General features: G+C 38.1%; 1 protein-coding gene across 1 annotated transcript; it reads left to right on the top strand.

The window, feature by feature from the left end:
- Positions 1-1223: 1223 nt before the first annotated feature.
- On the top strand, positions 1224-13183 carry LOC101159706 (band 3 anion exchange protein-like). Its single transcript, XM_004080257.4, has 18 exons — positions 1224-1292; positions 2625-2664; positions 4578-4743; positions 4970-5105; positions 6717-6789; positions 7226-7268; positions 7347-7531; positions 8392-8602; positions 8687-8890; positions 8971-9119; positions 9214-9408; positions 9507-9755; positions 10414-10503; positions 10602-10768; positions 10845-11086; positions 11173-11342; positions 12662-12835; positions 12917-13183. The coding sequence occupies exons 3-18, from the start codon at positions 4587-4589 to the stop codon at positions 12995-12997; spliced, it is 2526 nt and encodes an 841-aa protein (XP_004080305.1). The 5' UTR covers positions 1224-1292; positions 2625-2664; positions 4578-4586; the 3' UTR covers positions 12998-13183.
- Positions 13184-14154: the final 971 nt, after the last annotated feature.

Here is a 14154-nt window from a genome sequence, read left to right as displayed (position 1 = left end):
TGTGAATGATAGTTAGTTTGATACACATGAGAATAACAGAAGTAATGATGAAAAAGATTAAAAATAAACGTAGTTCTGAGATCTTACTTGCAGCCGGTCTTTAGTCAGATACACCGTGCTGTGTGGCAGCAGCACAAATCACCGTGTAGTAGACCAACAGGAGTATTTTAAAGGACTGGAAGGTCAGTTTGAACAGGTTGAAATCCTAACAACTACTCATGATGCTTGTCATACTTGTTGCCACTTTACAAATCCTGTAAAACCACGTAAAGTCCCTGAAAGTACTAACTAGAAAACTGCAGGTCATCATTTGACCTGCAGTTTGACTCATCTTCTAGTCTAATGTGTGACCATCTAAAATGCAACCTGCAAAAGCAACTTCTTTTACCTCACAGTATCAAACTTTTTGATTGGTCCCAACTTTTTACAAAGGATCAGCTTTTTACAGTCGACAACGTTCTTCATGAGGAATTTTTTTTGTCACGATGTCGCTGCAGCAGAGTGTAGGCCAGACATACAGTTAATAGTGTTTGGATTTTAATATAAAATTATAATATAAGTCTCACAATATCATGGCCACCCTAAAATGTTTGGTATATTTTAGCTCTTTTGAGCTCATTTGCATGTTTGGACATTATTTTGAAAGTTTACAGGTAAATTGTGCATGTTACAGTTAGTTTAGCTAAAATTTACCTCTTAGATACCTTGCAGAGTCCATTTAGCCATCTTTTACTATTCGTTACTATTACTTTTACCACAACTGTCTCTTTCGAAAAATAACTGCTGTTTTAGTGTGAAAAACACATTAAGGTTAATTAGTGGAGTTCAAAATCTGATTTTGTGCTTTTGTCATTTCTCTGTAGACTGATTCCTGCTCCTCAAATGAGAAAGGAGACTGGCTCCTCTCCAGTACAGGTGAGCGGACAGTGCCGGCGGGATAATCCATGACATTGTTGTCCTCTAAACACAGACAAAGAAAAATGTGATAAGGCACTGGTTGAATATTGACACACTGTGCGTGGCTTAATGACATAGAACGTCTTTGTATTTACCATAAATATTATGGGTTGGTGCAGAACACATTGCTCAGTTCAAAAGTGTCACAATGAATTCCTGTGTACACATCCATGTTTGTCTATTTAGGCATGCACCGGTCCCCCGCCCATCACCATGCATGCACACATGCACTCTTAAGCTGCTTTAAAGAGGAGGTGTTTATAAAGTCATGCTTTTTGGACACTTTAGGGTCAGTCACCTGTCACTGCTGTAGGCTTGAAGACCGCCTGCAGGAGGTAAGTGTCACTTTTCTTGCCCCGCTCACAGTTGGCATTGGTGCACCAGAGCAAATAAATCTGTAACTTTTTGGGAAGAAAAATATGGGATCAGCAGTTCTCAGAAAAAGTGCCTTTGGTGTTGTTAGAAGAGGAGCTGCAGTGAGTGCTTGTTAGAGGCATGCAGAGAGGTGTGCAGGTTTTTTGGTTTCAAATGTGTAAAATGGAAACTGGATGACATTTTTTTTAAAAAGCTGCTGAATTAGTGTCTGAAACATCTTAAAACATGACTTTTTTGTGTGTATTAAGCACTTTTTCTGATGCAGTAACAGATGCTTTTTAGCCTGCAGAGGAATATTCTATTATATGAAATCATATATAATATATAAATATAACATATTATCAGTTCTTTACAATTGATTTTTATTTTCTGTTTATTTACCTTCTTTATTTATACATTAATTTCGTTGGTTTGCACATTTGTTCAATTTTTTAGGCAGATACTTTAACCAAAAACACATTACAGATTATCTGATAATTGGGGTCAATGTGGCATTTGTTGTTTGACTCAAAGATACAATTACTTTCAAGCCACAATTTGAATCCCCAACCTAACAAATTTTTTGTTCAAACTTTTTTTTTGGCTTTGTCAGTTTAATAGTAGGGTCTCTTTCCATCTTAGAAACAAATTCTTGCGCAAAAAATAATCACTCCAAATCTATTTCTGTTTCCCTCGAACCTTCCTGGTTTACCCCAAAGAGAATAAGTTAAAGGAAGGTAGATGCATAGAGACAGATTAAACTACACATTGCATAAGGATGTCAAAAGTAAAATAACACCGAAGTGCTTTTCCTTTCAAATAAAACACACACAAAAATAAAGAAACAAAAGACAGCTGAAACTGTCATCCTAATAATTCTCCAATGATTCACAGAAGTGCACTTTTAAGGCATATCCTTCCCTATACTCACTCGCTGTCTGTGACCCATGACCTCCATCCACAAGCACATACATGTTAGTGGACTTGTGCATAAACCCAAAACAGCATCCAGCCAGTTTAATTCAAACTTTCCCCTCATTTGAACATCTGGTTTTTGGAAAATCAATTCTTGCTGATGCCCAAACTTCATGTCCAATCTGAGATCAAAATTATTTTCTGGAATATTGAAAGTAGACTCGAGGTTTAAGCAAACCCAAAGACAGTAATAGCTTACCGGTAAATAATTTTACAAAATGCCTAAAAGAATTTTTCGAATACAGTATTCAAAAGATGTACCCATTCAAATGGTAGCAGAATAAAAAATATTGTTCTCTGTCATTTTTATGTAACTATGTCGAATGTGTCTCCTCCAGCTGTCAAGAGCATAAACAAGAGCCAGCTGAGAAGCGCCAGGTAATGCATAACCCTACGCACAGGCACAAGCACAGTAAAAATGTATTTACAGTCCAAACATGCACAGGGTAAGCCGGCATTTATCTTCTGGATGGAAACTATCAGTGAGCCTGTAGCCAGCTGTCTAATGAGGGAGCACCGCCAGCATGTTTACCTTGGACACAACGCTCGACCTTCCGTGTTTCGCAGCGATCTGTGTCCAGTTTGGTGACTCCGAGAGGATGGAAAAGAAGTGATGTGATAATCCTGATGCACAACCCCCATTATGTCATCAGCATCTTTTGTTTTTTGCTTTTTTGTCATGTAGTGAAGCATGAAAGGGATTATATCTGAGAAAGAAAGAAAACTTTAAGAAAAAAGTGGCTTTTTCCCTTTTCCAGCTGGCAGACGTCTACATTAAGGGAAACATGCAGTGCAAGAAACATTCAGTCAATTTTATTTGGTGATTTTCAATGCAATATCTTGGAAAAACTGTTGACAAACTGAATGAAAACTAGAGCAATTCAATTCAGCTTCTTCATTCAACTTTTCCTCAAATAAACGGCACTCACCTGTGGACCTGCAGACTAGAGCTGCACTATTGAACTTGAAAATCATTTTCTCTCCGCTTGTCCAATATTGAAGAAGAAGAATGGTTTGACTTTTGAAAAATGTAAGCTGAACTTGTTTGGTTTTTCTTTAATGTTGCTTTCAAAATTATTCTGTTGCAAACTGGAGTTGCAAAAGTGAAATTTGAATCAAACTGATTTGAGTAAGTGCCCTTTGTTCTTCAGGGAATCGATCCCATAGATCGATTTCTGAAGGACTTCTTCCCAACATAGATCTTTAAATCCACTTTATAGGGATGGTTCTCATACTCTGCAAGAACAATGTTCTTTTAAGCCAGGACATTTTATAATCTTCTCACTGCAAGTGCAAATGTATAACTAATCACACAGCACAAATGCTTTTGCACAAAAGCATGAAAAAAAAAAAGTTTAAGAAGGGTGATTTTCTTTTTTGAGAAACCTACAAAAAAAATCTGGACTGTGTGAAATAAACTATGTTTATTCTATTTTTACATATCAGTGTGTAAGAATGACTTCCTTTCTTTTACAGGATTGGTAAAAGACTAGAAATTATTTAGATCACCCTCTCTGTCTTTGAAGGGTTGGGTTACAATTCACAAGAAGAGAGAAACTTCTTCCTACTTGCTTTAAGAACAAACTTCTCTCTGGAGTTGATTCCTGTGGAGAAACAAACAAAAGTGTTTTTTATCAGAGAAGTGACATGATTTGTTCAACTTGAATGCAAAAAAAAAAGACCTTTGATGAAGATTGATGATGTTTGTTGCCAACACTTCCCATCATCCCTTTGTTTACACTATTTACAGCCACTCACAACCCCAACCAAACATTACCGGTGCAACAAAAATGGTACGCAATATCCGAACTGTCCAGCATTACAGTTTTAAGCCAGATGTCAGCTCAGACAAGGAAAACGAAGACATACATTGATATATTTGTCTGCAAAAGGATATGGAGCAATACAGGGAGCTTGTGGCCCCACTGATTAGCACCTATGTCACTGCTTTAAGCATTTTCAAACAGCAGTTTTTCATCTGCGATTTGAATGAAGAAATACTCATGATGCCTTAAGACCATGTTCAAAAACACCAAAAAACGCAATTTTCATCGGAACCGGTCGATAAGAAATATAAATACTTGCTCGTTTTTATGCTTAGAGCACTTGCCGTGTTGCTTTTCATCAGAAAGAGTGACGTAAAAGAAGTGGCCAGTCGAACCACAGCTGTAAACCACAAGCTTTAACAGAGCTTGCAGACGTTGCAGTCCTAATTCATCCACCTGCTGTGTTGAAACCATCTCTAAACTTCTATCAGATATAAGCATGTCTTTACCTCTTTGTGCCCTCAGAACAAACAAATGAAGGACCAAGAGCCACAGGCCTGCTGGCAGGACCGGGGGCGATGGTCGAGCTACGAGGAGAGCTTTGACCCCCAGGTGGGGATGTGGGCGTCCACACAGATCTCTTACCTCACCTTCAAGAGCCTCATACAACTTCGACGCGTCATGAACTCTGGTAAGTTCATCAAAGAGCACAGTAGTATTTAAAGATTCACTGACATTTGTATTTATTTTCTGTCTTTACTGTCTGATTAAGATAAGACATGGCAATGAAATCCTTTCAAAGGCATTTTCACTGCAATAAATCTTGACTCTTTTAGTTCTACTTTAACCACAGCCACAGGGTTTTCTGTTTGCCAAGATCCATTCAAAAGCCTTTTGCAATATTCCCTCTGGTTAAGGTGTAACAATATTTGACTGCGAGGAGAAGACCCTCTCCAGCATCGCAGAGAAGATGGTGAGCGAGATGGCCAACAAGAAGGAGATCAGGTCCGCAGACAAAGAAGGAGTATTGAAATCTCTGCTCCAGAACCGCAGGTATCCATCTCCCCCCACAGTGACTCAAACTCCCCACATCCAGGCATTTAGCTGAGGCAGTTGACCAAAGCTGCACACCAGAGGCGAGGCTTTCATTGCAATTCAGACAAAGCTCAGAGCAACACATGGCTGCTATTATGTCATTATCTGGCACCATCTCTGACCGCCACACCCTCCTGTTTGTAAGAAAACCAGGGTATTTAATGGTTAACTTGAAGTTAAAGCATAATTATTTGCTTACATCACTGCGCAAAGAGTGGAATGTAATGCTGAGATAATATTTTCAAATGTCATTATAAGCCAACTGTGCTATTGGAAATGTTAAGTGTTGAAAAATCAGGGAAACCCCTTTCCCTCTAAACACAAAATGTTTTAAGTTTGTTTTTTTAACTATTTGATTCACCACTTACCTTTATTACATCCTGCATGTGTTATTTTAATCAAATCCAATCCCTATTTTAAAATCTGCCAAACAGTGCTGAGTCAGCTTCTTACCCTTGAACCTTTATGGCACAAGTTGTACCGTTGTACCTCTTTAACCTATAGATTTAAATTGAGCGTGCTGAGTACAGTCAACAAAAAAAACTCATCGATACAGCTCATTTGTTGGCAGCTCACTTGTGGCTGCTATAGCTCAAAATGTACTGGTATACAGTCATTGTTCGAGTGTCCTCAGGTAAGTCGCTTAAATCTGTTGACCTTTGCAGAGTGTGTTCCTATAAAGTTCACTTCGCCTTCTGCAAAACACGTGCAAGCAGCAACTTTCAATGAAAAGTCTATGTAAAAGTGTCAGGCATTCAAAACACTCACGTTTATGCGTAGCTATGCACAATTTTAAGACCGTTTCAGACTCTACGTACAAAGCACGGAGCCATTGAACGTTAAACAAGATCAAATTTTTCCCAGTCAGGAATTCAGATTTGGCAGTGACAGACGTACGCTTGTATCGGGACGCTATGGTCCATGGTGTGAACAAGATGGGCTAAATGTGCATTCAAGAATGCACGTTCTTGAACGCTTGTCACATGCCCGGTGTGAACATAGCTTCAGACATATGTATCTGAGAAAAAAAGTTAAGAGATCTCTTAAAGTTCCTGGACTCTTCATGACTTCTTTTATAAGAATGTATGTAACAATATCTTTAATCTAACTGAACAAGTTCAGAAAATATGTCAAAGTTTCTGTAACTTGATAAGAAATGCCATTCTAACTATTTGAGTTGTGTTAGCTGCCTTAAAGTTACAATTAATAATTAAAAAACTCACAATGATCATCTTTTCATCTATTGTGAAAGCATTCCCAGTGGTCTTTTAATTATTCCAGGACATAGTTTCTGCAGAGCGGCAGTAGTTCATTAGAAATTTACCCTCAAAACCCCAATCTAACATTACCGGTGCTCATCGTTATAACTGGATGAGATGGGACAAAATGACATATAATAGTTTGATTCTTTTCCGTATGTTTTATGTCTAGCTAGCTTTAGGCTGTGTGGAACTTTCTATGGTCCTGCTTGCTCCGAGAAATATGAAACTATATTCAAAAGGTAGTCATTTTAGAAACAAAAAGTGTCGGGATGCCTCTTGTAAGTAACTGAAGCTTTTCTTTGTGCAGTCAGTCAGCTGATCCGGAGAACCAGGCACTGACTGGAGGAGCAGACCTGCATAGGTTTTCAGTCAAAGAACAAGTACGCTCTTATTTTGAAACTTTTGCTACCAATGTCAACATGGCTGTATTTTTTAATTGAAATCCTGTGTTTTTGATTACGTAATGTCTGCTCTGTTAAGATCATTTTAACAGAAAAGTTATTCTCATTTTTTACTATTTAAAGATTTCTTTGACTATTGACTGCTTCCAAACTCAAATAGAGTTAACTTCAATGTGTTTCTGAGAGTTGAGTGTCTTCATCCCCATTCATTCATAAAAAGGGATTTATTTGTGTTCCACAATTTTTTTCTTGTGGAACAAATTGAAACGTTTCATTATTTACCAGAGGAAGTGTATGTTTTTACTTGTGTATCTATCTCTTTGACATTGAGCTTTTTTATTTCCCTAAATGATTTGTGTTTTTATTGTTTTGATGTTTGTGACAGTGTTCAATCTAATTTTCTATGTTCCTTTAGAAGGGCGATTCTGATCAAGTTGAGGCCTGTATGGTTTTAGTGGGTAAGGAACTATTTCTTCATCTACTCATCAATTTGTCTACTCATCACATGTTAAAAAAAACATTTAACATTCAACCAGGAGCCATGGACTTCCTGGAGAAACCCACAGTCGCCTTTGTGCGCCTCAAGGAAGCCGCCGTGCTCGAGTCGGCCTTGGAGGCACCGGTTCCTGTGCGGTTTGTCTTTGTCCTGATTGGCCCCACCAAAACTGACATGGATTACCACGAGACTGGCCGTGCAATGGCAGCAGTGATGGCTGATAAGGTGAGCAAAGTTTTGACATTGATTTAACTAAAAGCTTTTATTGACAGAAACAGTTTATTGGCATTAACCAAACAAACAAATGATGATAGTGTTACTTTTAGTGTTACATTGGTGACAAAATTCAGCAGAAATGTCGATCCATTGCTGCATAAATACACATAAGGTGATGTATAGAATTAAAATTACCATTAAACAATAAAACCTGATGGTTATATGATAAAACTTAACCTTAATGCAACTTCAGCATGGTTTCATCATCCTCCTCTTCATCAACATCATCATCACTTAGGTGGCTCTTTGAACTCAACAGTAAACACTCCCCAGAGGACCGCACAATAAAATATATAAATTCCAACAATAAAATCCAGAATTAAAACACAGACACAGATACAACAATAAAGTGAAGGATAGAAAAACAAATGTATACTTTCAGAGGTGTTCATTATAACATAACATATTCATCTGGATAGGGGAAGAAAACTGATTTTGGAAGTAAAAATGTGCAACCTTTTGCCTATTTTGTTATACTGGCTGGATCTGAACTGGGTTCTGATCACAGTGATGGAGAAATGACTCCTGTCGAAGTTTATCTCCTTCATGAAAATTGCACACAAACGTTAGATTTTATTCTATCAGCCATATCTTCTTAATCATTATTTAATTTTTTTTTGTCTGTTACGTTTTTGAAGTTACTCCTCCAATAGAGGTGTTTACAGTTACTAATAAGTGAATTTCTTGTTCAAGCTGAGTCTAAATTTCTCTGAAAAAATGTATCAAGTCATGTTAAACTAAAGTAAAATAGAAAAATGTCCAAATCACAGAAACGCACAACCAGAAACCTCTTTTTTTTGTTTTTTAAGTTTTTTAATCAGGCAGCGTTTCGAGCGAGAACTGCAAGAGATCTTACAGGCGCATTGGTGGAGTTCTTGGACTGCAGCATCGTCATCCCACCCACTGAGATCCAGAACGAATCCATGCTTAGCTCCATCATCAGCTTCCAGAAGAAAATATTGAAGGACAGAGCGCAGACGCCTGACCTCATGCCCCGTCGGGACTCCAAAACTCGCAGAGGTGAGTACCACTTTCTAAAATCCCCCAGCAGTGTTTTCATGTATTGTCTTTGGGTGATTTTTAAATTGATTCCATTATAAATAGTTTCCATTGCAAGTGGAGTTTCTCTAGAAGATCCGCTCTCGCGGACGGGTCGCCCATTTGGTGGGATGATTCGGGACATAAAGAGGCGCTACCAGTACTACAAGAGTGACATCACAGATGCACTTAACGCTCAGGTTATTGCTGCTATCATCTTTATCTACTTTGCTGCCCTGTCTCCTGCCATTACCTTTGGAGGACTGCTGGGTATGTGCAACTACGCGTGTCCAAACATACTGTGGCTCTGTTTTGGATGGATCTAGCCCTTAACTTTGTTTTATCTTCAGCTGACAAAGTGGAAAACATGATGGGTGTTTCAGAGCTTCTCATTTCCACAAGCATTCAAGGAATCATTTTTTGCTTCGTTGCTGCACAACCCATCTTGGTTATTGGGTTCTCAGGTCCTCTGTTGGTGTTTGAGGAGGCTTTCTTTGCTGTGAGTCTTTATTTTCCTTATTTTGTTGATAATATCATGAATTGTACCATATTCAGGCATTGTGAAACTCAAATTGCTGATGTGCTTTGTTCAGTTCTGCAAGTCTCAGGACATCGAGTATATCGTTGGGAGGGTGTGGGTCGGAGTGTGGCTGGTCATCATTGTGGTGACCATAGTGGCCTTTGAGGGCAGCTTCCTGGTGCGCTTCATCTCTCGTTTCACTCAGGAGATCTTCTCCATCCTCATCTCCATCATCTTCATCTATGAAACGTTTTCCAAGTTGGGGAGGGTAAAAAAAAAAATGAGATCCGTGTCTTTTGGATTTGAGATGTTTAAAAATCAACGACTATGCGTCTAATCACATGTCTTCTCCTCACTTTTCTGTAGACCTTCAAGGCTCATCCTCTGATTCTAAACTACGATCATCTGAACGCTACTTTGGAAAATCCCTGGCATCCAAAAATGGAGGAGACTGTCATTTATGACAACTCAACCGGCAACATAACTGTTGTCGTCAATACTATCAAGCCTCCGTACCCCAACACAGCTCTGCTGTCCATGTGCCTCATGTTTGGATGTTTCTTTATTGCCTTTTTCCTGCGCCAATTCAAGAATGGGACATTTCTTCCAGGAAAGGTGGGCTTCCACATCTTGGTCTGTCCATGGGGACATTCACAGGAAACCTAAAGGTCCACTCCAAGCATCTTTTGATCTAATGTAAAAGCGTTCCCAGTGATTTTATTATGATTGTAATGTTTTTGGCCAAAATCAGAAAAGCCTGTGTCTTTTTTTAGGACATAGTTTTTGCAGAGCAGCAGTAGTTCATTTCCCCCATTTCCCCATTCCCCATCATCTATATGTTTACACTCTCTCCTGTTAGCTTACAGCCCCTCACAACCCCAACCTAACATTGGCAGTGCAACAAAAATAGTGAGCACTATTGGAGCTATGCAGCCGTACAGTTTTAAACCAAATACCAGCTCAGAAGGGGAAAATGAAGTTGTACATGGAGTAGAGCTTAACAGGGAGCTTGCGAGCCGCTGATTTTAGCACCTACGTCACTGCTGCTATGGGCTTTATCTAACAGTTTTTCTTTTCATCTGCTCCTGATTCACCACGATTTGGATGAAGAAACACTCAGAGATGCAATTTTAAGCTTAATTTACTTTATCTATATCCTCCATCAGGAGAAGATGCAACAAGAACATTTTGAAAAAACACCAAAAATTTCAACTTTTTACTAATTTATTGAGCTTATGATTAGATTTATTTAAATTTCTTTCTAACTCACCAGGTCAGGCGTTTGCTTGGGGACTTTGGCGTGCCCATTGCTATTTTCCTCATGATTCTTGTTGACTACAACATCGAGGATACCTACACTCAGGTTAGCTTATAACACAAAGCTAATTTTCACGGTTACTTAGACAAACAAATAGAGGTGCCCTAGAAGGTTTGAACAAAACTAGTGATATTCCTTTGCAGAAACTGGTCGTTCCCAAAGGCCTGATGGTCTCCAACCCAGCCAAAAGAGGCTGGCTGATCAACCCTTTCGGAGAACACAAGTCCTTCCCCGTCTGGTTGATGTTTGCATCCTGCATACCAGCCCTTCTGGTTTTCATCCTCATCTTCCTGGAGTCTCAGATCACAACGTGAGTCTTTTTCTGGTACATTTTGAGAAAACAGGATGTATCCCGGCTTTGACTCGTCTCCTGTCTCGTGGGGCAGCCTGATCATCAGCAAACCTGAGAGGAAAATGGCCAAAGGTTCCGGGTTTCACTTCGACTTGCTGGTTTTAGTCGGCATGGGGGGACTCAGTGCAATATTTGGTGTGCCGTGGCTAAGTGCGACCACAGTGAGAAGTGTGACCCATGCCAACGCTCTGACCGTCATGAGCAAAGGACCAAAACCTGTGATAGAAAAAGTGATGGAGCAGAGGATAAGTGGTATCGTGGTGGCTCTACTGGTCGGTAGGTGCTGTCAAATCTGATATACTTCTAGTTATGCATACACAGAAAATTACATGCAAAACACCAAAGTACGCTTTCGTGTCCAGGTCTCTCGATTCTAATGGAGCCAATTCTGAAGCTGATTCCCATGTCGGCCTTGTTCGGGATCTTCCTCTACATGGGGGTCACATCCCTGAATGGCATTCAGCTCTGGGATCGTATGCAGCTACTTCTCATCCCAAAGAAATACCATCCAAATGAGCCTTACGCCACCAGAGTAAGTCCCCCAATGTTCAACTAAAAACATGGTCAAACCTTCCAGGATTTGCTGCATTCACCTTTTGATTATCTTACAGTGTAGAACTTTTGCGACACGTTAAATCCTGGCACATGAAGTCATTCAATCAGGTCTTGGCAGGGGCGGAGCTTGGTGGGAAAGGGGCAGAAGACTTTGAAAGTAGTTTAATCATAATTATTGTTATTAATATCAAAAGAAAAGGTTTGAGTTAAAAATATTACTTATGTAATTTTTGCAATGGGTAAAGAAGCTTATAATGAGGATTTCCTATTACTGAAACTAATATTGACTAAAAAATTGGGGGCATAGCTCCGCCCCTCAGTCTTGGGACCATTTGAAACCCTCACATGAAATTTTCAGAGGAAACAACCATATTTAAACACTAAGGGGTGACTTTGAGTCCAAATCTAAAATTTACTTTTTTTTGTAAAACAATTTGTTCTGAAAGAAATCAGTAAAATAAATGCACAAATTAAAAATAGACAAAAAAACAAAAAAACCCAAAAACAATATAATTTAGATATTGTAATGAAACAAAAAGAGTTATGTACGTTATGTATTCTAATTTAAAAAATTAAACCCAATCTTCTAAAGTGATCAAACATAAATGCAATTTTCAAAATACTGATTTTCAAAGGGGTCTAAGCTAGGATAATATTTGAATTGCTCTTTACAATTTAACAATTTGGCAGGAATGTATTGATCTTAGATGAACTGAATTACATATAGTTTAGAATATATTTTATCTTTTCCCATCCCTGTTGACTTTCGTCAATGTCAGTGTTTTAGTAAAACTTATTTTGTGACTTCAAGCTATAAAAAAAATTTAAATCAATACAGAAAACTAGACAAAACTAGACATAAACTAGACATGATTACAATATTACAATAAAGACCAAACCACATTGTCTTTACAGTTTTTCTTTGGCTTTGACTTATTAAAGATATACTCGGGGAACGCACCAAAGCCTAAATATCTTATTCTATGTAACTTTTTAAATTGTGCATGCTGCAGTACACATGGTATGGTCCAGTTGTAAAAACTCATCAATGATCCAAATTTAAAATATTAGAATAGCTTTGCACTATCTAATTGATTTATATCAGTTTAAAAATAATGTAAAGTTAATTTCCATCTAGCATAGTAAGCTGGCAGACCGAAATCATCTACTCACAGATAATATAGATGAACCAGATATGTGGTGGTCCCTGAAGGCACCACAAGCAGCATCACAGGTAGAAACTTGTCTCAGCTGAATGTACAAATCACTGCATGTGTTTCTTGGGTGTCTGTGCAGGTGAAAACTGGGCGGATGCACTTGTACACAGGCATCCAGGTGGCCTGCCTCGTGGTTTTGTGGGTTGTCAAATCCAGTCCTGCATCCCTCGCCCTTCCCTTCATTCTCATCCTCACCATCCCTCTGCGCATGTTCATGACCGGCCACCTCTTCACTGAAATGGAAATGAAATGCGTAAGTGCTTTCCTTTCAGTAAGTGAGCCGATGTGTTTAAGGTTGTAATTGCTGTATCATTGTGTGTTTATTGTGTTTCAGTTGGACTCTGATGACGCCAAAGTGACATTTGAGGAGGAGCCCGGACAAGATGTATACTGTGAAACTCAGATGCCGCTATAAGTGTTTTCACTACAGCTGCTGGAACTGTTTGAGTTAAAAATGTACATTTATTTTATTTAAAGCATATCAAAGAGTAAATATAATGCCTTTTTTTTAAATGATATGTATTTATCCCCAAAGCACAATTTTGCTGTGTAACAGAACTGACTGACCTTAAAGCTCACATATTAAACTGATGTGGCTGCTAAAATGACAGTTTTATTCTAACATGCTTTCAAGAATAACAGCCATGAAATGAGTATGAACTGTAAAAAAGCACGCTGGGACACAGGACAAACAGAGGGTTCCACTCTACCTGTTTTTGTTTTTTTCTAAAAACCAAAGTTGAGCATGCTTTCTTAAATAAGTAAAGTTTCACTGATGTTTACATTATATTCCTTAATTTTTCAACTAGGAAAAACATTTAAGCCTCAAACGAAAAGGTCAAAACCATTTTTAAGGCATCATTATTTTGTTCTTCTTAATACATCTGAGTCACTAAAGTGCCCATAAGGATCAAATTATCTTTTCTTGATTGTTCAATTAACCGGTGTGTAAGAACCAGATTTAAAAAAGTTTTATTTGTCCTTAAAAATGCAAATACAGTTTCTACAATTTAAAAATTGCAGTCTTATAAAAAGCTGTCCCTTTCAAATGTTTATACTTCAATTTCTCAATACAGTCTCTGTTAATATATTTTTATAAAAGAAAAAAAAATGCAAAAAAAAACACATCTGCTTTTTAAAATGAATCGCAAAAGTATTGATATGAGGAGTCAAGGCAGAAACTTTTTGAATCACAGCAAAGGTAATGCTTTTTAAAGTAGTAAATAAATTTGACTCTTGTGTATTTTCACATGTTATGCATGGTAATAAAGTTTTAAAGAAGGGCTGATTTCTGAGATATTCATGCTGCAAATTTAAAGCAGGCTGAAAGCCTTTAGTAAAGATGAGAAAACAGTTTATTATTGAGTAAAAAAATGTAAACACATTTGTCTATAGATCAGGGGTGTCAAACTCATTTTCAGCAAGGGCCACATCAGCATAGTGGCTGTCCTCAAAGGGCCAGATATAACTTATACATGTAACTAAATGTAAAGAAAAATAACTATAACTATTCCTTAATGTTAAATAACTCATTATTGATTTATTAGAAATTGTTAAAGTGAAAACTACAGT

The sequence above is a fragment of the Oryzias latipes genome, chromosome 19 (assembly GCF_002234675.1).
Source record: "Oryzias latipes chromosome 19, ASM223467v1".
Classification (NCBI taxonomy): Eukaryota; Metazoa; Chordata; class Actinopteri; order Beloniformes; family Adrianichthyidae; genus Oryzias; species Oryzias latipes.
This window is presented reverse-complemented; position numbering and strand designations above follow the sequence as displayed.